We start from the raw sequence: 23614 nt of genomic DNA, 5'->3' as shown, positions 1-23614 counted from the left end.
GAAAGATTCCTGCATTGCAAGGGATTAGACTATATGACCCTCGTGGTCACTTCTAACTTTACAATTCTATAAACCTTTTCAGTCTGCTTTGTATGCTACTAGCATACATCAACTGTGTTCCACTGGAATTCTAAGAGACCAAAAATCAGTGCTGTTTTGAAACCAGCAGTTAAAAACAGTGCAGTTTTCAATGGTTCATTCTGCCATCTTGATTCAAAATGGCATCTGGTTGTATCCAAACATAGACAAAAACCTGTTCCTTGATCTCAATAACCTTCATGCAAAAGAGGTGTCCAAATGCTTAGTGAATGAATAATTTTCCAAAGTATGTATTAGATTCCTGGAGAGGGTTCACAAAACTGTATTGGGGTCATGGCTTTTTGCCTCCATACACATCCATCCTGAACCAGTATATTTTGGCTAACTCCCATGACCTCTGGGAAGTCCTGCATATCCCACCTGCCTAGTCTGTGGCTAGATGTGCAGCTATCACTTTGCACATGATCAAGGTTTTTGAATTGCATGACAGATGCTATATAAAAAAAGGTGATGCACAAAAAAAGGAGTGGCATGCAAAGATGTCAGTAACTGTGTGGAGCCAGCAAGGACAGGATTTCGAATTGCCTACTATGCATCCAGTGGCTGTGTGTGTGGTCCACGATATGATCTATCCCAAAAGTATGTGATTTAACATGAAAACGGAAATTCTGTAAGCTTAAAAGTACACTTCTGCTGCTTCTCCTCCCCAAAGAACAGTAACTTCCCAGCAGAAGTGAAAGACTTGACCAAACGCATAAGGACGGTTTTGATGGCTACAGCTCAAATGAAGGAACATGAGAAGGACCCCGAGATGCTAGTGGATTTGCAGTACAGTTTGGCAAATTCATACGCCAGCACGCCTGAATTGCGTAGGACTTGGCTAGAAAGCATGGCCAAGATCCATGCTAGAAATGGTGACTTGTCAGAGGTAACTTGCAAATACTAACAATTGATTTTGTATCCAAAAGGGATTGGGAGGAGCACTCTATATGAGTCTGACTTAAATACATCTGGCTGGAGCAGAGCATGTATTATCACTCGTTGACAGTTGTTAACATTTTTTTGTTAAAATGCAAGCACTTTATTGAGTATTATTGTGCATCCTTTCCCACCCCAAAAGAAACCTGATTCAGAGCTCAATTTTTTTAGACTCCTTTGTTTTCTTTTTTTTTAAAAAAAATATATTTTATTAATTTTCCAATTAAAACCAATTATATCACATTCATTATTTCAAATTATACATATATATATATCAATCAAACCGAATGTTATGCCAAATCGTCTAAAGAATTTTTTATTTGGGTTCCCATGCTTCAAGAAATTGGGGATTCCTCGCAACCGTCCACTGCCGTCTTTTTTCTAAAGTTCAAATCGTCCTCCAAGTTCATAATAATCCAGATCTTCCCCTTACAGTCACATAGATGTTTTCCACTTTCAACCGATTGTTTCCCAGCTGCTGAGATAAATATCAAACGAGGTTTCACAAATGTTCTTTCTCCTGTGTGGGTTAATCAGTCCAGCCTCCCCATAAATCTTCTTAGTCTGTAGCTCCCTGTTGCGTCGAAGCAGCGCCATCTTAAAAAGCTCAAATCACTTTCGTTTTCTCTCATAGCCATGAAGATTAACGATCTTTATAAAATTTACAGCTTTTCCAGGCAGAAGACCCAAACATCAAACCATAAACTCTTGGTAAATTAATGGATCTCCTTGCCCTATAGCTGAACTTAGCTTCAGGTCGCTGCTCCAATTCAAAGTGCGTCACAGCTCATAAATCCTCCGAACGCGTCCAGGACTCCTTCCGTCCGACTAGGGGGGGGGGGCTTTTCTCATCGGCAACTCCACATCTTTAAAAAATATGCTCAGTAACAACAGTTTATAAAGTTCAACTCACACAGTCTTTTGCTTCTCTTTCACTCCAAACAATTCCAGATGATATACAGCCTTTAACTCCTCTCCCTCAGCAGCATAGATTTCTCAGCAGTAAACAGCGCTTCTTCCCCTCCTTCTGAAGTATGTCCATAGATTTAAGCCTAATTATCTTCTTTAACCATGGAAATCCCCGCCATGCAGATTAGCGTCCGGGAGTCCTGGCCCTCGTAAGTGCTTTTCAGCCCAAGCTCCCCCCACTCCATAAACAGTCGGAGTGGGTCTGGGGGCATCGCGGGTCTGGGGGCATCGCGGGGCATGTATTATCACTCGTTGACAGTTGTTAACATTTTTTTGTTAAAATGCAAGCACTTTATTGAGTATTATTGTGCATCCTTTCCCACCCCAAAAGAAACCAGATTCAGAGCTCAATTTTTTTTAGACTCCTTTATTTTCGAAGCTCTTGCAAGCACATGGCCCAGATAGTTGTTTTTATGGTTGAAATTCTGATGCTCTCATTTAGACATACTCTCTTAGCCTTTTTAGGCAAATCTCTTGGTAACTGGAGCTTAGCTCAAGAAGTAAAGACTTCAGCATCAATTTCTTGTTTTGCACAAACGTTCACACTAATAAATCTGCCAAGTGAAGCTTGGCTACCTTTCTGCAAAAAACTGTCTGACATTTATGAGGATAAAGAAAATCTGTACGGCTTAATATTAACACTTGCATACAATTTCTTGTTGCAGGCTGCTATGTGCTATATCCATATAGCTGCCCTTATTGCCGAATACCTGAAAAGAAAGGGTAAGAGAACTTTATTCCCAGGCTAGCATTGCCGCAGCAAACAGTAAAACGTGACCGCGTATTTCAATCTGATGAAATTCATGTCCTTTTGTAGTTATCCTTTAAGCAGCTTTGACTCGTCTCAAATGTTTCCCATGTAAGATACGACAACTAGTAAAAATCAGTGGTTACAACCTTGCATGTGGTGTGAAAATCAAGCTTAACTCAATCTCTTTTGGGAAGGGGGACATTTGTATCTCATTTCTTTAGTGTGTATCGTTAAGTATGCATGTATTAACACATACAGATAGCAGAATGCTAATAACATCTCACACTATCGTAGGTTACTGGAAAATGGAAAAGATATGTACTTCTCGTATGCTCCTGGAAGATGCTGAACTCTCAGATAGTAATGTCTTACTAACAACTCATACTGGAGGAAGTGAGTGTTCTAACCACGTCTGTTTATGTGGCATAGACAACAACATTTGATCCACACCGATGGCAGAGATTCAAAAGAAGAAGAGATTAACTGAAATGGGGGGGAATATCACGATGCATATTTATATTCTTTGGGAGGTGTCAAGTCTTCTCTCTGTTTCTGTTATTGGTTGGAAGACTGAATTAGAAAAAGTCTTTTACTGCAATGCTGTATACATTTTTCTTGTAAGGGTTCCTCCAAGACAACTTCTCAGGTCATTGACTTTCCACATTAAGGTATGCATGGGGTATCCCTACATAATAATCACTAAGCAAACCCACCAAGATAAACAAGAAAATGAAATTTGGTTGCCTGCAAAGGTCACTCTCTCTCTAACACACACCAACACACACACACCATATCAAGCATATCAAGCTATCTACATCTCCCTCAAGTGGAAAACCCCCAGTCCTAAGAAGGAGGCATGCATCCATTGCCTTCAAACTGGACTGTTGCCACGTAGTTGAGGAAACCAATAGAACAAAATATTCCTATAGCATGAATTAATTTGGAGGACCCTAATAATATGGTAGATCTTCCCGGTGAAATTCCATTTTTCCTGCATTATAGGTCCAAAACTCCATGTGACCTCATACTGGTGATTCTCTCCCCCCCCCCTGGGTTTTCAAAAGCAAAATAAAAGATATTTAGTGGCAAAATCAATATCATAAGCCAACTTTGGAGAGAATGGGAGAAAATGTGACCACTCACAAATATTATGGTGATAGTTCTGAGTCTTGAAATGAGTGGATCAAATGTGAATTTCAACAGTTTCTCAAAACCTTTCAAAATGGTTTCAGACCAATCCAAGATTCAGGCCATGTTCAAAATAGGCTAGATTCTGTGCCAGAAGTCTTCATTGTTACCACCATGTCCTACCCTCTCTTCCTAAACCACCTTGGCAAGGGGGCAGGATGATGGGGTGGTAATTCATCTTTTCATAACTTCAGACTAATAAAGCATATGATTCTGTTGGCAATTTTTTATTTATATAAAGAATCCAGGAGCATTGCTTATTTATGAATGGTCCAAATAAAACAATGCCTTGCCATATTAGCAATACAATTACTTGGGAGGTTTCTCAATAATGCTTTTTGAATAAGAATATTATTTGCCAGAATCATCCAACAATAACTTTCTGCAGCCTTGCCACAATAGGTTAATGAACTGAATGGAATTTATAAATAACCTATCACAAAACTACCCCGTTCCATTTGTTCTACTCACCCTGTGGGCTCTGAAAAAAGTCCTTTTGCTCAGCATTTCTTTAAAGCATTCTTTATAGTAGCATCCTCTTCTTTTTAAGAGTGTAATATTAATAGAGTCATGGGGCTCTTTCTCTTGTTTTTTTTAAGGCTTATTTTCTATGGGATGGCCAGCTTTCCTCAACATTACACCAAATATTAAAGAAGAAGGAGCTATGAAGGAAGACTCTGGAATGCAGGATACGCCATATAATGAGGTCAGCAGTGCTAATTTTTACACCCTGATCCTGTGCATGTTTTTTTCAGAAGTAAGCCTCACTGGCTGCTTTCATATGTCATGCTATATCATTGTTTAGTGTGACTTGCATGAGCTGGGATAAGCCTGAGTGAGCCTCAGGCCTGCACACTCACCTCTTCCCTGTCCTCCTAGCCAGGAGAAGAACCACAGAATCTTTGCTGTCAGTTTCTTATAAACTTTAGCTTGTCAGTAGTTATGATTAGTTCAAAACCAACCAGCTTCAAAATATGGGTTATGAAGCTGACTTGTTTAATCTAACCATAGTTAGTGCAATCCACAATCCCTGGGTCCAATGCAAAATCATCCATGTATAAGGGGAATTGAAAGAAAAGGCTTCCAAAGATTTCCTCTCAGCACACAGGAAGGAGAGGAGAGGGTCAAGCCTCAGGCTAGCTTCCAGTTCACATGTGTTGTGCTAAACCATGGTTTACTGTGACATATGAACCTGACCACTGTGCTCAGTGGGACCTACCCAGACCAATGAAACCATACATAGGATTGCAGCCTGAACTACATTTTACTTTTGCACACTACTTTTTGTTGCTGTATGGAACAAGACACAGTTAAAAAAAAACAGTTCACAGCACAACTACTACTTATCCACAGTTAAAATTTAGCAGCAGAAGTAAACCAATCTACAAAAATAGAATTTCAACAGTGCTCCCTAAAGCATAGCCAGGAAGAGTGAGAACATCCCATTTCCTTCAATGGAGGTTGCATAGGACAAAATCCTGACAAAATCCTAATTGATAGATAAATCCCCGATAGAGGGTAGGCTTATCATTGCCAAACCCAAAGTCCTATTTCCAACGTCTTATTGAAATGTTTACTAACACAGGGGGAAGTTGGGAAGAGAAATCCGTGCTATTTGCTGGATCATCCATCAAGGAACTGAAATCATCTAAGAAGCAACTGTGCTGGGGATTGTCAGAACTTTGAACAATATGTCGAGGGACCCTCTCTTTCTATGAAAGAAAACAATGCCTTGAGCAAAAGCTATACGCTCCAAAATGAAACGTCTATTGCCCACAGAGAGCATGCACTGAAATAAATTGGTGGGTGTGTCCAGTTTTGGAAGAAGAGGCATCCTTTCACCCCATATATCTGAAAGCAGGAGAATTGGAGCTAGTTATATCAATGAGCTTGATAGCTGATCATGCATGTAGCCTTTCTGGGTCTCAGAAAAGTCTGTTGGATTTTACCCTCATGTGCTTGATCCGCAACCAATAGAAATAATCTAGCAGATGTGGGTGGTCTTTCAGTTGTGTCTGATGTTCCTTATGACACCACACTTTTGCTTAAAGTTAGGGCAGCTTCTTGGATGCCTTTACTATGCTGAAACTACCTGCATTTAGTAGACGTGCTCATAGATTGCATACAGTGATTCACATGCCCATATAAGTCACCTCTTGCTATCAACTTAAGAAAGATAGTGGCAGCATTTGAACGTGTACATTGCGGTGAATCACCTATTAACATGCCTACCAAAACCAAGCAGCCTTGGCATGTAAGATGCAAAGATGTCCTTAGATGTTTGCTTCGGTTACTTGCTTCACTAATTTCTTAAACCAGGCCTTTGACTTCAACTATATCAACAGTGTTAAGACACAGATTTAACATTCTTTTTACTTGTGCGATTACAGAACATCCTTGTGCTGCAGCTGGAATTGTGTGTTGACTTTTTGTGGAAATCTGAAAGATATGAGCTCATTGCTGAAGTTAACAAGCCAATCATTGCAGTGTTTGAAAAGCAGAGAGACTTCAAGGTAAGAAAAGCTGGAAATAAGCTCTAGCAGTTGCTCTGGGAAGAGTCCTGGAAAATGCCATGACATAGTTGGACGTATTTTCATTTTTCATTCTTTTTTCCATGTTATTAGTGGCTAAAGATTTTGTGTATAGCCTATGCACAGTGACAAAAAGGCATGGTGTGGGTGCAGGGGACAGTTTCTAGGCTACAGTCTTTCCACTCAAGGCTGGTACTATCATCAGTACAGCTAGGCAGCCACCTAGGGCACAGGCCTCAGAGAGGCCATCTCAATTGAGTTTGTTGGTCTCTTTGCAATTGTGCACACAGCAAAAACCAATGTGGCAGAAGCTTTCTGCACACCGGTTGGCTCACCCAGGACAGAGGGTGTTGATGGCATAGGAAAGACACATCAATTTGCTTTGCCTGTGTAATTCTGTTATCCATTTCCAGCCTGCTTCCTCCAGCTATGGTGTTGCATTATAGAGAAGTGGCTTTCAATGCATTCAGCTATATGTGAAGGAAAATCCTGACACCCCAGTACAAAATATGCACACTTTTTTTAAAAAAGCATTTTATTTCAAAGTTTTCCAACTAAGACAAATAATACCCCAACTTTCTCCCTTTCCCTTCCTTGCCTACTCTCCTTTCCCTTCCCTCTTCCATTTAATTACTTACCCGTACAGTGAGCCTAAACTGGCATTGGTTGAGTCAAACATGTGTGGGGAGCCTCTTGAGAAATCCTTTAATATAAGTGATTCATAGAGAGAGAAAATAATTATTAAATCCATGTAACAATTACAATTGAAATAAGTGAAACCTTTTTTTTTCAAATGCAGCTTTTGTTTTGAGTATATACAGGAGGAGGAAGTGGGAAAAGATCAACTCCCATAATTGACATGGGACTTACGCACTTTGCTTATAATGGCGAATGTGGCTAGACTAAGGCCTCTTAAATCAGTGGTCCAGGGAGCTAACCAAGTTTAGTGCAAAGTTGTATTGAAGATCAGTGCTTTCGCTTTTTAAAAAAAGCCTATTTTTATATCATTCTTTCTTCTGCCTCCAGAGACTGTCAGAGTTGTACTACGACATCCATAGATCTTATCTGAAAGTGGCAGAAGTCGTGAATTCTGAGAAGCGCTTATTTGGACGGTACTACCGGGTAGCATTTTATGGGCAGGTGAGTGACTCCAACATGTTTGTGAACATACAGATACCATATACATTTCCAAAAGACAGTTCCAGAGATGCTCTTCTTAAGGAAAGTATAATCAGAAAGCAATATGATAGGGGGTGATATTAAGGATGATGCTAGTTGACTTACTATTAAGGATCAAATTCTGAAATCTTTGCTGAAGAATGGAGTGAACTGGTGCTACCATCTCCAGAGCAAAAGTCAGGTCTTTAACATATATATATATACGTGTGTGTGTGTGTGTGTGTGTGTGTGTGTGTGTATAAAATTGAGGCAGTGCATAAGCAAATTGATGGCCATAGGGCCTTGCACAATAAATTGGCTGTTTCCCTGCACATCTAGATACAAGCCTATGCATGCTTACTTGGGGTGTAAGTCTTATTCAGCTTCCAAATAACCTTGCATGGGATCAAAGACAATTAACATGGCAGCAGTGAAGCACCATGAATGGTGACACAGAAGTGATTGGTCACTAACCATGTTTACCTACTTGAGATCCCATAACATAACTCATAGTCCTTGGAGGTAGTCTAAAATTAAGGCAGGTCTATCACTTTCAACTTTTGTGGCACCAACGGACCCAATAGCCAGCCTCATCATTTCACTTGTTTATCAGGAGATCAAAGAAAGATGCACATTTTCTAATGGGAAACAGAGAGAAAGGGATACAAATACCACATTTATCCTCTGGCGATTACTCCTGCCACTCAACATTTGTCATGTTGTCCAAAATTATCCCTACTACAACTGCAAAATAGTTTTAAGCAATCAAGGTGTGTGTTTTTTCCATGTGGCCTGAAATCCACATCCCTACATTAGTTGTATTTCTCATAGACTCTCTGGCTTTGCTCTCTAGCTTGCCTCTGATGCTCTCTGCAGTACGTTGTAGAGTAGTCCTGGAGCACGTGCTCTTTCTGCATGCTTGTATTGGTGTAGTGTGTGCTTACGCTTGCCTCTGCTATACACCAGTTGGGTCAGGGGACTAAGCATGCTCTCTCAGAGAGTGCTCTCCAGGCAAACAATTCCCCCTAGTCTAATGAAAAGAGGAGGTGTGATAAAGAACAGATTGATCTGAATCATTCTGTCTGCTAATTAGGTTTTAATGCAGAAATTTGCTCTTTTCTTCTCTTGATCTTATTCAAGGCTGTGGTAAGTTGTCTATTCTTTTGCATGCTTTTGTTTAATTCTTCTTACTCATTGTCTTCCCTGTATGAGTTAACCCTAACTTCAAGTGCTTTAGCATTCAATGTGAGAGGTGAAATGACATTGCTTTCACTCATTTATACGCCGCGCCGCATCTTGCAAAACTAATTCTTTTGTTCTGCTTTCTGAAATTACAGCTGTTTCTTTGCTGTTTACATACTTAAGGCTTAATCCTGTTCCTCTGTCCAGGGGAAACAGGTTCAGGCCATGTCTCCTTTTCACTGAAATGTCCACTGCAAGCAGATTTGCCAGTTATGTGTTTGCAGAGCTAAGAAGGTATTTATAGTTATCTCCATCCCCCACCCACAGTGAAACTATTTCAGGGTCTTATGCATGCATGGCATTGTTGCCATGAATTGTTGGGTTTATTGCCCAACTTAGATACCTATCTCTGCGCAGCTCCTCAAATAAATGTTCAAGAGGCCAGAAATCTTCCAGAATATAACTGCAGACCTCTGGCCCTCTAGATGTTGTTGGTTGTTTGCATATCTGGAGCATATTCAAAACTGAAGCCAAATGGAGAAGGTTGCATTTGGTCCCTGCCTGCCTACAACATGGGAGGAGAGAGAGAGGAGGCTGCACTGAAATGGCAGAAAGAGACTAAGAGTCTCTAGGAGAAGCCAGGGTAGAGGAGGAGAACCTTGGACCCCCAGTGATCAACCAATAAGGGAGGAGGTAGCCCCAGCCAGCTGGGACCTTCGAAAGCAGGATCCAGAGATACCTTGTAGGACGCACCCAAGGCCAGGGGGACAGGGGTGAGAGATCTGGGCTAAAACAGCAAATCAAGAGGGAAGATGGAGAGGGAAAACAAGCATGTCTAGGAGGAGCTCACTGCTGTTCCAGGGCCAACCTCACCTACCTGACCAAGAGATGAAGGAACAAGGAAGCCTTTGCATTCCAGGGGACATCCTGGCAGATAGGCAGAAGAGCCTATGTGGCTGGCGATGTGGACAGCCAACCACAGGCTCTCCTGGATGCAAGTCCTGTGCTTAACTCCAGTCTCACCTGCTCACTCATTTGGCACGAGGAAAGCCCTCAGAATTGTCCCCTCTCTTAAGGAGGCAGATGCTTCTATTAAACTTACTTTCAGTGGAGCCCAGGTGATGTAACTCAGGGCAGGCTTGAAAAGAAGAGACTGTGATACAAGCCTCAAGGCTATCCCTTGCTGTATCCAAACTGATGAAGAGCCATTTTGGCAAGTAAGAGGAGGAGGGGGCGGCAATAAATAAATGGTTATGAGGCAGAAAAGACTACGAGAGGTTTTTCTGTAATCATCGATGGGCTGCTGTTACACCATCTTCAGGACCCTGTCGCAGTTGACAGACTTGAAATAAAACATTCTTATGTGGCTGGAGACAAGCTGTTCTGGGTGAATCACAAGGGCAAAACCCAGTGCAAAAAGCTGGGAATGGACAGGGAATGACTTTGGCCCTTGCTTTTCTGGTTTCAGATTTAAAAGCCAAAGAACCAGCCAGTTCTCATTTTTAATTTTTGCTCAATCTGCAGCTTTGATTTATGAAACAGAGGGCAATGTGGAAAAGACAAAATAAAAAATAAAAATGGAAGAGTGGGCTTTAAAGTTGTGTTTGTGTATGGAAAATCTATTGTAGCATGTGATATCCCCCAGCACCTTTCCACGCATTAAATATTTCAGTGCACCCATTTATCGAGTGGCAAGGAGATCTTCATGTGCTCGGCTGTTGTAGCAGTTCTGTTCACCTAAAGCAAGGATGGGAATCTGCTGGCCTCCCCCCCCCCAGATGTTGGACTTCCAGCTCCCATCATCCCCCACCAACCAGTGGTCAGAGATTGTGGAAGCTGAAATTCAACAACATCTAGGTTCCCCATTCCTGATTTTAAAGGTGTTTATTTCAAAATTATTTGAGGCTTCGACATACTTTCTTTGAGTTAGCATCAACACCTTGCCGTCATGGTGATTGTGAACTTGCAGATTCTCCTTCCCTGGCAATATTATATATTAGAGGCTGCTCATTATGCTTGGCAAGCCAGCAGTTTATACTGAAATGTTGGTGTCCAAACATCCTCAACTTCACAGTCCAGTTCAAAAACACCGAGAGAGCTAAACCTATGAAACTGAAAAAAGCAAATCTTCCCAGTAAACTGCAGAAATTTCACAGGTTTAAAACATGTTGTTTAGTAATACCTTATGAGAAAGCTTCTTGGTCTTTTTAAAAAGAAGCAGAACTGCTATCATATGACTTATTTAGTACTCATATATGTACAGACAACATTCGTATTTCTATGTAACCAGCTCTTTCTTGGCAAGAATGCAGTTGATGAAAAACCCATGGAAGACTCCAATTCTACGGTTCACAAACACAGATCTGAAATACAAAATTCCTAAATGGGGATTTCAGGGGCTCACAGAGAAACCATGTGTTAGACTTGACTATTCATAAGCCAGCCTGAACAACAGACAAACATAATGCTTCACTCAAGTTTGGCAAAATAGGTGCAATTATGTGTACCTAAGGGTGCTTTGAAAACCGTAAAGTTTTCACAGAGCTGCTGACATCTTAATTGCCACCTCCAAATGTTTGGCTGCCAGCAGAGGCTAAGTGAATGAGTCACCAAAAACACAAAAAAGAATGGTGAAAGGAAACACATTTTCTTCGTACATCAGGATCCTTCCTGATGAGCTTGAGGATTCTGTAAACATGTGGAGGAGGCACATAGGAAGGATTCAATAGTTGCACAACACTTCATAGGAATATATCCGGAGTTGGCTTTGTTACTGGTTTTACCACAAAACTTCACATTTTGAGGAACACGGCAGCCCTCTGTGAAGTTCTTGCCCTCCATTTCTATAGCACATAGTCAGACTTAGGGCTTATCCACACTTACTACAACTCCCATCATCCCTGACCACTGGTCCTGATAACTCGGGATGATTGGAGTTGTAGTCCAACAACAGCTGGAGACCCAAGTTTGAGAAATACTGCAGTAGACTAACAACTCAAGCCTGTGTATGTTTACTCACAACCGAATCCCACTGTGTCCAGTTAGCTTTTCCACCTACTAAGTGTAAATTCTGTTTAGAGTTGGCTGTTAACCCCTAACATGCTTCTAAAGCATTTTGTCCTACCTTAATTGCAGACTTTCCCCCCTGTTGTGTTTATTTTTGGCTGAATAGTGGGTTGAACATATATTAATTAATGGTGTTGTGAGATTATTTCACATCTCCTGTGACAATTACTGGGTTGCACCACACGGTGGCGCAGTCTCCACAAAATGCGGGTGCCCCGTACTGACTAGTAGTTTGCTCTCCAAAGAGATTTTATTTCACATTTCACATCAGAGTTTTGTCCCGCTGGTAAGAAGCTTAGATTCATCCTGTGCTAATATATAGAGTTTGGTTTTATTGCCTCCCATTCCCTCATCATGCACACTCTGCAGCATTCAGATAAGCTGGTGTGTGTGTGTGGTTTGTTTTTTGTCCCTTATCAATGAGATATGTTGCACCTTCCATCCACAGTGGATTGCTTGGAAGCGTTGCCTTTGCTTACTTTCCTCTTAACTATTATGGTTTGTATTTTAAATAGGGCTTTTTTGAAGAAGAGGAGGGCAAGGAATATATCTACAAAGAGCCCAAATTAACAGGCCTGTCTGAGATCTCACAGAGATTGCTGAAGCTTTATGCAGATAAATTCGGAGCGGACAACGTGAAAATAATCCAAGACTCAAACAAGGTATGGGAAATTTTTAGTGCCCCCAAGACTCTGAGCACAAGGTAGCTGGAAGTTCTGCCGCACAGGCCCCACTGAAATAAATGGAATATGTGCAGAAACACATTCTTATCTGGCTCCAAGCATTTCATTGGGATTTGCAAAGGAAAAAGTCCTGATGGATTATCTTCGCAGATTCTGGATGTGAAAGGATGTTGATTTCTAGCACGTCTTAGTAATCACAGTGCTGTTCCCTTGTTAGCATGTAAAGCTAAAGGGACCCCTGACCATTAGGTCCAGTCGTGACCGACTCTGGGGTTGCGGCGCTCATCTCGCTTTATTGGCCGAGGGAGCCGGCATACAGCTTCCAGGTCATGTGGCCAGCATGACAAAGCCGCTTCTGGCGAACCAGAGCAGCACACGGAAATGCCGTTTACCTTCCTGCCGCAGCAGTACCTATTTATCCACTTGCATTTTGACGTGCTTTCGAACTGCTAGGTTGGCAGGAGCAGGGACCAAGCAACGGGAGCTCACCCCGTCACAGGGATTCGAACCGCCGACCTTCTTACCAGCAAGCCCTAGGTTCTGTGGTTTAACCCACTGCGCCACCCACATCCCGCTCTGTTCGCATGTAGTAGTTCATAATACTTAAATGAGCAGGTCATGGGCTAATTCCACTAACCAGCAAATAAAGGAAAGTTTATTGTTCTTTGCCAAATGTATTGAAATGCGGTTGCATCCAGTGAGTAGACCAGCTGGAATTAATCGACCTAACTTACTCCTACACATTCATTTCAGTGGGTAGGGTTTAATTGGAGGCAACCCACTATAAGGAAACACTTGGTACAATCTGTCTGTACGAGTGATCGCCGAAGAAGAAGAAGAAGAAGAAGAAGAAGAAGAAGAAGAAGAAGAAGAAGAAGAAGAAGAAGGAGGAGGAGGAGGAGGAGGAGGAGGAGGAGGGTGAGGGCCTTGTGCCCCTTCCACTTTTGGTACTCACTGGGCCAGACTTCCCCAAGCTGGTGGCTTCTGGACTACAACTCCCATCAGCCCCAGCCAGATTGGCCAATGATGGGAGTTGTAGTGCAACAACATTAGGAGGCCATCAGATCTGGGAGAGCTACACTAGACTATTGCTGAGAATGAGAGATCCACGAGCACCTCCTATATTTCCAAAGAGCTCTTCCTCTCGCATGGCTGCAGTTTCCTTGGTCTCAGAGGCACGAGTAGCTTTCCAGAGGTGTTATGGAAGGCTGGGTAAGGATACAGACTTGGGGATGAATTGTATTTGGAGTTTCCTCTGATCTGCTTGCTTACTCTTTTCCATTCAGAAGACTTGAAATGACGTGCTTGAAATTAGATATTTAAGAAATAATCTCAGACATACAACCTCAGACTTTGTTGAGGCTGCTGTTATTATTTATTACCTGCCGTTCACCATAAGCTTGCAACATTACGTTGTTGAAAATGTACAACCATAAGGTTGCAACAATATAAAGATACAATATTGAAAGCACTTAAAACAATGTTCAATTCTACGAATAACTCGTTGGGTAGCTTAACCTCACGCACCAAATCGAAATGCAAGCAGGAGGAGTTTGCATGTCTTAACTTCCAAGCGAAGGGTTGAATTATGGCGGAACTGCCACCAAGAATGCCTTCCTTAGGGATTGTTGCCTTTCACTTTCTGTCATGAGAACACTCCCCTCCACACACACACACTTTAGTCAGTAGAAATGCCCAAGTACAAAATTCATGTGCACCCTGTCGACTGCAAAGAGCACAGGGCTCTATAAACCACTGTCATTCTTTTCAGAATGCATAGAAAAAAGGACTCTGATCTTCCTTGCCACGCCATTAAAAGAAAGAGGCTGGGGTTGTTTGTGTCCTCCCCTCGCCCTCCCCCCATCCCCACTACCGAGCCATTCATTGCTATAGCTGTCTTTAATTAATGTTTGGTCATACTCCCCATTCTGATCTCAGCTGTTTCATTTCATTTGCCATGCTTGTCCAGGTTAACCCCAAGGACTTAGATCCGAAATACGCTTACATCCAAGTGACGTACGTCACACCCTTCTTTGAAGAGAATGAAGTTGAGGAGCGGAAGACTGACTTTGAAATGCATCACAACATCAATCGCTTTGTGTTTGAAACGCCCTTCACGTTGTCAGGGAAGAAACACGGAGGGGTGGAAGAGCAGTGCAAGAGAAGGACCATTCTGACAAGTATGATGGTTGTTGCATTATTTAGTGCACAGGGGAGGCTTGTTGTGGAGCTGCCAAAGGTTGCGCTCAGTAATGTATAGTTTTTTTGGGGGGGGGATCTTTGTTTTCAGGACATTTGGCACATAACCTCCCCCCCCCCCGACCAAAGTTGTTCTTTATTGCTTTTGTTAAAATTGTGTGAGTTATTGGTTCAGCAAAGCTTATTTGTTCCTACAATCTGGACCTACATCAGATATAGTACCTTAGAACTTCAATACACGAAGCTTATAAAACTCATATTAAATAATTCATGTATTTTTTTAAAAAAATAAAAATAAACAAACATTGCAGGGGGGAAAGCAGAGAGGCCATATCTTGGACATGCCTACTGAAACAAAAGTGAAAGCTATTCCACATTCTCAGCACTGCAAAGAAAGAAAGAAAGCCCGTAGTGTGTTAGCAGGCCGATACAGAGAAGTTTCTGCAAAATTGAGCAAAGGTGGAAAGATGCTATTTTGCCATCCAAGTTGAGTAGGATGCAGGCCTATGTTGGACACGCTTTAGTCCTGTTGAACTCCCACTGAGGCTACCGGTAGCTGTGATTAATTTTGTCCCACTGATTTCCTGTAGATGTCTACTCAAAATTCCCATCACTTACTCCCAGTTAAGTGGGCATAAGATAGCAGCCTAAAGTGATTAACATAGCCTGGTTCCAAAAACTACTCCTTTTTGGTAAGGTTGCTGTTTCTACTGAAGCTTCTTTAGAGTTAATCGTGCTGGGCAGATTTCCCCTAAGCATCCCCATCAGTAGAAACCCTGTGCAATGACTTCCATTTATGCACCAGGGCCTCCTTCCCCCATGCCCCCCCCCCCCGAGCTTAGCTTGGGGGAGTCTGGAGAACCCACTGAAAAGGAAGGAGGGGCAGTTCAATCTGGCAAGCCACATAGCTTATGCAGGTGTAGCGACATTGAATTCCACCCCACCATGTTTGGGGAAGTTTTTAATGCTTGGTGTTGTTTGTTTGTTTGTTTTCCTTTCCCTCTCTATTTTTGTTGGTAGCTGTTCAGAGTAGCTGGGACAGCCCAGTCAGATGGGAGGGGTATAAATTTTTTTATTAATCTTATTATTTGCCCATCTCCTAATTTACTGTACAATAAATTAAAAATAAAGTGCTGGATTTTATAATAGGAATGATGTTGTTCTTTTCCTCTGAGAATAAACTCTGGTGTGTAGTGATGCAGTTTGTGTATTGTGTTCATCAGTATTCAGAACATTTTTTAAAAAATACTGAAAGTCCAGTAAATGGATTTATTACATAAGCACTGTATGGATGATGGCTGCATTTTAATTGTGAATACAGTCATACCTCGGTTTAAGTACACTTCGGTTTGAGTACTTTCAGTTTAAGTACTCTGCGAACCCGTCTGGAACAGATTAATCCACTTTCCATTACTTTCAATGAGAAAGTTCGCTTCAGGTTAAGTACGCTTCAGTTTAAGTACTCCGCGGACCGTCTGGAACGGATTAATCCACATTCCATTACTTTCAATGGGAAAATTCGCTTCAGGTTAAGTACGGTTCAGGTTAAGTACAGACTTCCGGAACCAATTGTGTACTTAAACCGATGTACCACTGTATGTGAGATTTATGTCTTGACTGCTCCACAGATTGAACAATGAAGGAGAAGGGGAATTTTGCTTAAACGTGCCCTCTTGTGTTTGTTTGCATGCAGCTAGCCATTTATTCCCTTACGTGAAGAAAAGAATACAGGTCATAAGCCAAACAAGCACAGAGCTGAACCCCATTGAAGTAGCCATTGATGAGATGTCTAAAAAGATTTTGGAACTCAATCAGCTTTGCACAATGGAGGAAGTAGATATGATTAGGCTACAATTGAAACTACAAGGAAGTGTCAGTGTTAAGGTAAATATGGCTTGGTCCTTCATTGAGGCTTAGAGATTTCAACATTTCAGATTATGCGTTATCATCAAAAGGAAAAAAATCTCCACTTTTTTGTTGTTCTTCTGTTATGGACTAGGGAAACGCTGGGTGAAATCCCATGGACAGTAATACTAAAAGGGAAGGGAGTTCATGATGGTTGGGAGTTTGTTAAAAGGGAGATATTAAAAGCACAACTTCAGGCAATACCAATGAGACGGAAACATGGAAGGTGCCTAAAGAAGCCAGGCTGGCTATCTAAAGAACTCTTGACTGAGTTAAGATTTAAAAGGGATATGTACAAAAAATGGAAAAGGGGGGAAATCTCCAGAGAGGAATTCAAACATATAGCCAGCACGTGTAGAAACAAAGTCAGAAAAGCTAAAGCACAGAATGAACTCAGGCTCGCCAGAGAGGTTAAAAGCAACAAAAAGGGCTTTTATGGGTATGTCCGTAGCAAAAGGAAAAACAAGGAAACAGTGGGGTCACTCAGAGGAGAACATGGTGAAATGCAAACAGGGGACAGAGAAAGGGCAGAACTCCTCAATGCCTTCTTTGCCTCAGTCTTCTCCAAGAAAGAAAACAACGCCCGACCTGAAGAATATGGAGCAGATGATTCAGCAGGGGAAACACAGCCCAGAATAAGTAAGGAGGTAGTACAAGAATACTTGGCTAGTTTAGATGTATTCAAGTCTCCAGGGCCAGATGAACTACATCCAAGAGTATTAAAAGAACTGGCAGAGGTGATTTCAGAACCACTGGCAATAATCTTTGAAAATTCCTGGAGAACAGGCGAAGTTCCAGCAGACTGGAGGAGGGCAAATGTTGTCCCTATTTTCAAAAAGGGGAAAAGAGAGGACCCAAACAATTACCGCCCAGTCAGCCTGACATCAATACCAGGAAAGATTCTAGAGCAGATCATTAAGCAAACAGTCTGTGAGCACCTAGAAAGAAACTCTGTGATCACTAAAAGTCAGCATGGGTTCCTGAAAAATAAGTCATGTCAGACTAATCTGATCTCATTTTTTGACAGAATTACAAGCCTGGTAGATGAAGGTAACGCTGTGGATGTAGCCTATCTTGATTTCAGCAAGGCCTTTGACAAGGTGCCCCATGATATTCTTGTAAAGAAGCTGGTAAAATGTGGGCTAGACAATGCTACCATTCAGTGGATTTGTAGCTGGATTACTGACCGAACCCAAAGGGTGCTCATCAATGGCTCCTCCTCATCCTGGAGAGTAGTGACTAGTGGGGTGCCACAGGGTTCTGTCTTGGGCCCAGTCTTGTTCAACATCTTTATCAATGACTTGGATGATGGGCTTGAGGGAATCCTGAGCAAGTTTGCAGATGACACCAAGTTGGGAGGGGTGGCTAACACCCCAGAGGACAGGATCACACTTCAGAATGACCTTAACAGATTAGACAACTGGGCCAAAGCAAACAAGATGAATTTTAACAAGGAGAAATGTAAAGTACTACACTTGGGCAAAAAAAATGAAAGGCACAAATACAGGATGGGAGACACCTGGCTTGAGAGCAGTACATGTGAAAAGGATCTAGGAGTTTTGGTTGACCACAAACTTGACATGAGTCAGCAGTGTGATGCAGCAGCTAAAAAAGCCAATGCAATTCTGGGCTGCATCAATAGGAGTATAGCATCTAGATCAAGGGAAGTAATAGTACCACTGTATTCTGCTCTGGTCAGACCTCACCTGGAGTATTGTGTCCAGTTCTGGGCACCACAGTTCAAGAAGGATACTGATAAGCTGGAACGTGTCCAGAAGAGGGCAACCAAAATGGTCAAAGGCCTGGAAACGATGCCTTATGAGGAACGGCTTAGGGAGCTGGGTATGTTTAGCCTGGAGAAGAGAAGGTTAAGGGGTGATATGATAACCATGTTCAAATATATAAAAGGATGTCATATAAAGGAGGGAGAAAGGTTGTTTTCTGCTGCTCCAGAGAAGCGGACACGGAGCAACGGATTCAAACTACAAGAAAGAAAATTCCACCTAAACATTAGGAAGAACTTCCTGACAGTGAGAGCTGTTCGGCAGTGGAATTTGCTGCCAAGGAGTGTGGTGGAGTCTCCTTCTTTGGAGGTCTTTAAGCAGAGGCTTGACAGCCATCTGTCAGGAATGCTTTGATGGTGTTTCCTGCTTGGCAGGGGGTTGGACTGGATGGCCCTTGTGGTCTCTTCCAACTCTATGATTCTATGATTCTATGATTCTATGATTCTATGATTCTATGACTTTATTACTCATCATCAAAAGCTACCACAATCTAAACCTGAGGTATGTCCCGACAACCCAAAAATCTCTCACCTCTTGAAGACTGCAGGGAGCATGAAAATATTATAATGATAAAACCACAATGTCCCCTATAGGTTACAAGCAAGTAGATAAATTGTTACCTATTTTTAAATATATATATATAATAAAATGTTTTGTACTATAGCAGCTGGAAATGGACAAACACAGGGCATCCCTTTTTACGGAAAAGGTTTTATTAATTCCCCCCCCCCATAATACAGTAAAATTAGAAATAAACAAAGAAGAGAAAAAACAATAGAAATAAAGAAAGGAAAAAGAGAAAGAGAGAAGCTTGAGACCTATAGGAAGTTATTCAAGTTGCTACCAGGATTCCTACCCTAGATCTTGCATTGCGTTGCTGTTTAAGCTAACTGTTTTCAAGCCTGAGGCTGACAATTTCTACCACCTCAAGTGGAATTTGGATTCATAATAGGTAACAGAACAGGATTTAGAAAAACCTTTAAGCTCCTGACTGTTCCTTTGGCATCCTGCCCCACACCTGATGTCATGTATGAAGTCAGGTGTAAAGTGGACAGGCATGGCTTCCCCAAAACAGCCTGGCAGGGCACATGGCGAGGCCTGAGAGCCAAGTCCGCTGCCGCCGTCCCCCCAGTTTAAAGGTGTGGACAATTAAGCAGAACATAAATCCTAATCAATAAATGAAAAGAAATGGCACATCTGCACAAGATAAGATAGCATAGGACTTTCTCCAGCTTTGCCCTTCCTTTTTAAAAAGCAGCATATTTTATCTTTCAGGTAAATGCAGGACCAATGGCTTATGCGCGAGCTTTCCTTGAAGAAACAAATGCAAAGAAATACCCAGATAACCAAGTTAAACTTTTGAAGGAAATCTTCAGGTAAGCTTTTCCATTCCAGAGATAGCAAGGCAATCACTCCTTTAAGAAATCCTGACAAAGCAGGTTGCGAACACAGAAACCGCATTCTTCTGCCCATACGCAGAGAGAAAAATCCCTTGAAATTCAGTTACGTCTGTCTCCGTCACTGTTTAAATCCATGATGAGAGAAGAATACTGTACTGTTTTGCATTGCCTAGATATTAAAAATGTGGCGTTTTCTGTGCTATGCAGGCAGTTTGCAGACGCATGCGGACAAGCTCTGGAAGTTAATGAGCGGCTGATTAAGGAGGACCAGCTGGAATACCAGGAAGAAATGAAATCTCATTACAAGGATATGCTCAGTGAGCTCTCTGAAGTTATGAATGAACAGGTGGGCAATTCTGTTTTATCTCCTTGTGGTTTATGGCTTGGACCTATTTCAGTTCTCTTATTCCTACGGCATTAGAGATGTCACAGGAGGCAGCCTGAGCCTGGCTTGGAGAAGAACCTAAGGAGTGGGGGTTGGAAGTCCAGCTGGAAAGGAAGGGACAGGTCTTCCAACTCCCAATCTTCCTTCACTTGGAGAGCAATTCCTGACTGCAGACACCCCCGTCTCCACTCCTCATCCTACAAAGCCTAGCCCTACCAGTGGTGATGCTCTGCTTCTACGGTCAGAGGCAGGAATACTTCTGAATACCACCTGCTGGAAGCCACAGGAGGAGAGAGGGCCTCTGGTGCTCGGGTCCTCCTTGAGAGCTTCCCCAGAGGCATCTGGTTGGCCACTGTGAGAACAGGATGCTGGGCTAGATGGGCCATGGGCCTGGTCCAGCAGGCTCTTCTTGTGATCTTATCCTCCAGGCCCCAGACATACACACACACACCCCGCCTTTTCCTCACATCTCACCAGGATTCAAGAAAGATCAACACTGATCAGGAAAAGAAATGCAGCCCACCATGTTGTCCATTAGACTTTTTCCTTATGCCCTAGCAACACATAGGGAAGAACCCTAGCCTGCTGGCACAGCTCAGGTCTCACAGGAGGCTCCAGGTTCAAATCTGCACTGGAAAAGGAGGGGAACCCACCCTCTTTCAGGTACAGCATCCTCAGTAATAGCACCCATCACCTTCCTGCTGTTCTGCCCATTATGCCAACCCCACTGGGTTGCATCTGAGGAGGCCTGATGACCTCGTCCTCCACGTAGCCAACTGACTGCCTCATACACCCTGGCGGTGGCACCTCTCCCACTTGCACACCCCAAGAGTCCTGCCCTCCCAGAGCTCCCGAGTGAGCAGACAGCCATGGGAGATGCTTGGGTATAGGGTTACCCCTTTAAGTTTACTTGGTAGATCTCAGCTTTCACCACCTCAGCACATATATTAACCATGCAAACCCAAAAGGTCAACTCTCCTGTTGTAATTTTACCGCATGTGTGTCTCAACCATGACTAGCCCTTAGCTGCATTTTCTCGCCTGGGCTTTGGGGGTTGCTCATTGTCACATTGTTTGTGCCTTCAATGGCAGTGGCATCTTCATCAACATTTCTCTCTCTCTCTTTTTTCCCCCCTGACAGCTCTGTCATGGTCACTGCTTATACAACTTCTCTGCTTCACTGTCTAACATTTCCCTCAATACTATAGCCAAAAGTGGTATGTTTGGTTTTCTTTATGTCTACATGCTCCTTTACTGTCATGCATCCTCACTTGGCTAGTCTTCTGTGTAGCCTGACTTTTCATGTCTATTTAGGACATCATCTCTGTTTTGATTCTTGTAGCACAGGAATGGGCAGGGCTTTTTTTCAGCCAGAGCTCAGCTCGGGCACCTCTCAGATGGATGCCATTGACATTCTAAGAGAACAAGGGGAAAGTTTGCGGTGAGCTCCAGCACCTCTTTTTCTAGAAAAATAGCACTGGGAATGGTCATGAGTCACCATTTCCTTTAAGGAGCTTAGGACATAATATGGGATCAGAGAGAAATGTAAGGATAAGATACAGTGTACTCTTGTTTAGGCCTTTGTGGACTTATAACTTATATTTTTTAATACACACACTTCTCACTTGCATTAATATTTCTTTTGAACATTTGTGCCACACAAACACTATTATTTTTACGTAACTTGGTAAATGCTACCTGTAATCACAGCAAACCAGATTCATATACATGTTTTGAGACATAGAAGAGCCATAGCAATCATGTTTATTGTTGTTGTTGTTGTTGTTGTTGTTGTTGTTATACTGTTACATCACAAAAAAAGAAAAATGTCCAAGTTATTTACAGCAATAATACATTAAACCTGCAACAACAAAACATATACAAATATTTAAAAGCCCAGACAACAATGAACCAATGTGGAAAGTTATCTTCTTAATTGCCTGCATAGGCCTGGCAGAATAGAGAAGTTTCCAGTAGGCCTTTAAAAGGTAGTGCAAAAGGCACCTGCTGGATCTCTATTGGCAGAGTATTCCACAATGCTGGACTGGTTTCTTCTTGTTGTCAAATGAGCATCACCAATTTGGGAAATGACCAACAAGGCTCCTGCAGATTATCACAGTGATGGAGCTGGGATATAAGGAAGTGTTCAGACATCGCCCAAAGATACCCTGGATCTAAGTTGTTCAGGGATTTGTAAATTAATATAAGAAGCTTGAACCTCTCTCTGTAGTAGAAGCAGCATGGTGATGTTACAAAGACAGAAGAAGCAAAAGTTGGAATCAGGGCAGGTTTTGATTTGGGGGGGGGGAGTAGTGTGTTTTGCTTTTTGCTTTCTATTTCTTCTAATTCAGGGAACATTCCGCTTTACAGGATTCCGGAAGGGGACTGGGGGGAGGAATGAGCAAGGTGGCAAAAGGACCCATCCTTGCCTTCCCTTTCATATGGCAGTAACTGCCATCCAGTACGATCCTTGGAAAGATATATTTTAGAACAACTGTGTTTAATATAGTGCGATTGTTTTTATTTCTGTCAGTTTTTCTGCATCTCATAAGTCTTTTTAAAAAACTTGTTCTTTAAAAGATCACGTACAAGGAGGATTCGGCAAAGCAGCAAGGAGTGGAACCAACTTATTCCCATGCAATCAGTAGAACAATCACAGGCCCACCTGGGCCACTGATTGCCTCCAGTGGTGACGTTTGATCGCTGAAATTGACTTCCAACGGATTGCTAGAAAACTGGGATTATTCTGAATAAGCAAAATCATGATGGATCCCATGAAAATGAAACGTGGTGCATTGTTTTAATTTATTGAACATTTTCAGTGTTAATTTTTTTTATTGTAAGTTTGATATTTTTAATGTTCTTGCCTTTCCTGATATTTGCACATTTCCTATGGTTTTCTTTATTAAGGTTCAGCCTTCATTAAACAGACTGAACGTGATATTTCCATTGAAAGTTCGGTTTCTCAACAAGCCTTATGCTTGGCTGTAAATGATAATATAATCTAATACAAGTCCTAGTATACATATATTTTAAAAGTCAAAAGTGGATGTTTTATAACCTTTAAGAATATTGCAATTGTAAATAGAAGATGTGTAAAATATGTCATTTTTACAAAGTTTTTAGTTAATAATTACTAAAATGTGGATAACGCTTCAGATACAATTATATTAAAATATTTGTCCATGTGTAGAAAATTATGGATAATTATTTCTTTGTGATATGGGAATTAATTGGCATGTTGCAATGTCCATTGCGAATGCACCATACAATTTGGGTCTTGCAACAGGAGTGTTTCAGTGTGCAATGCTTTGGTTCAGGGTTCCATGCACTCAATTCCATTCACCTTTCCCTGCCTACCATATTCTCCTTTCTCCCCTGCCTAAAAAAGTCCTTC

General features: G+C 42.0%; 1 protein-coding gene across 10 annotated transcripts in view; it reads left to right on the top strand.

Annotated features, from left to right (window-relative positions):
- Nucleotides 1-23414, top strand: part of DOCK10 (dedicator of cytokinesis 10) — a 177961-nt gene extending 154547 nt beyond the window's left edge. For 7 of the 10 annotated variants that reach the window (XM_088669021.1, XM_035132552.3, XM_035132549.3 and 4 more), the window contains exons 45-56: nucleotides 752-967; nucleotides 2652-2709; nucleotides 3032-3130; nucleotides 4525-4631; nucleotides 6316-6438; nucleotides 7483-7596; nucleotides 12378-12524; nucleotides 14515-14725; nucleotides 16438-16628; nucleotides 19709-19809; nucleotides 20041-20179; nucleotides 22798-23414. In XM_088669021.1, coding sequence (XP_088525147.1) covers nucleotides 752-967; nucleotides 2652-2709; nucleotides 3032-3130; nucleotides 4525-4631; nucleotides 6316-6438; nucleotides 7483-7596; nucleotides 12378-12524; nucleotides 14515-14725; nucleotides 16438-16628; nucleotides 19709-19809; nucleotides 20041-20179; nucleotides 22798-22917 — 1626 coding nt within the window. In that variant the 3' untranslated portion in view covers nucleotides 22918-23414. Of the gene's footprint in view, nucleotides 1-751; nucleotides 968-2651; nucleotides 2710-3031; nucleotides 3131-4524; nucleotides 4632-6315; nucleotides 6439-7482; nucleotides 7597-12377; nucleotides 12525-14514; nucleotides 14726-16437; nucleotides 16629-19708; nucleotides 19810-20040; nucleotides 20180-21358; nucleotides 21435-22797 lie in introns of all 10 variants that reach the window. The other 3 variants (XM_035132556.3, XM_035132555.3, XM_088669023.1) reach the window with 2 other exon arrangements.
- The last annotated feature ends 200 nt before the right edge of the window (nucleotides 23415-23614 follow it).

The sequence above is a fragment of the Zootoca vivipara genome, chromosome 5 (assembly GCF_965207765.1).
Source record: "Zootoca vivipara chromosome 5, rZooViv2.hap1.1, whole genome shotgun sequence".
Taxonomy (NCBI): domain Eukaryota; kingdom Metazoa; phylum Chordata; class Lepidosauria; order Squamata; family Lacertidae; genus Zootoca; species Zootoca vivipara.
This window is presented reverse-complemented; position numbering and strand designations above follow the sequence as displayed.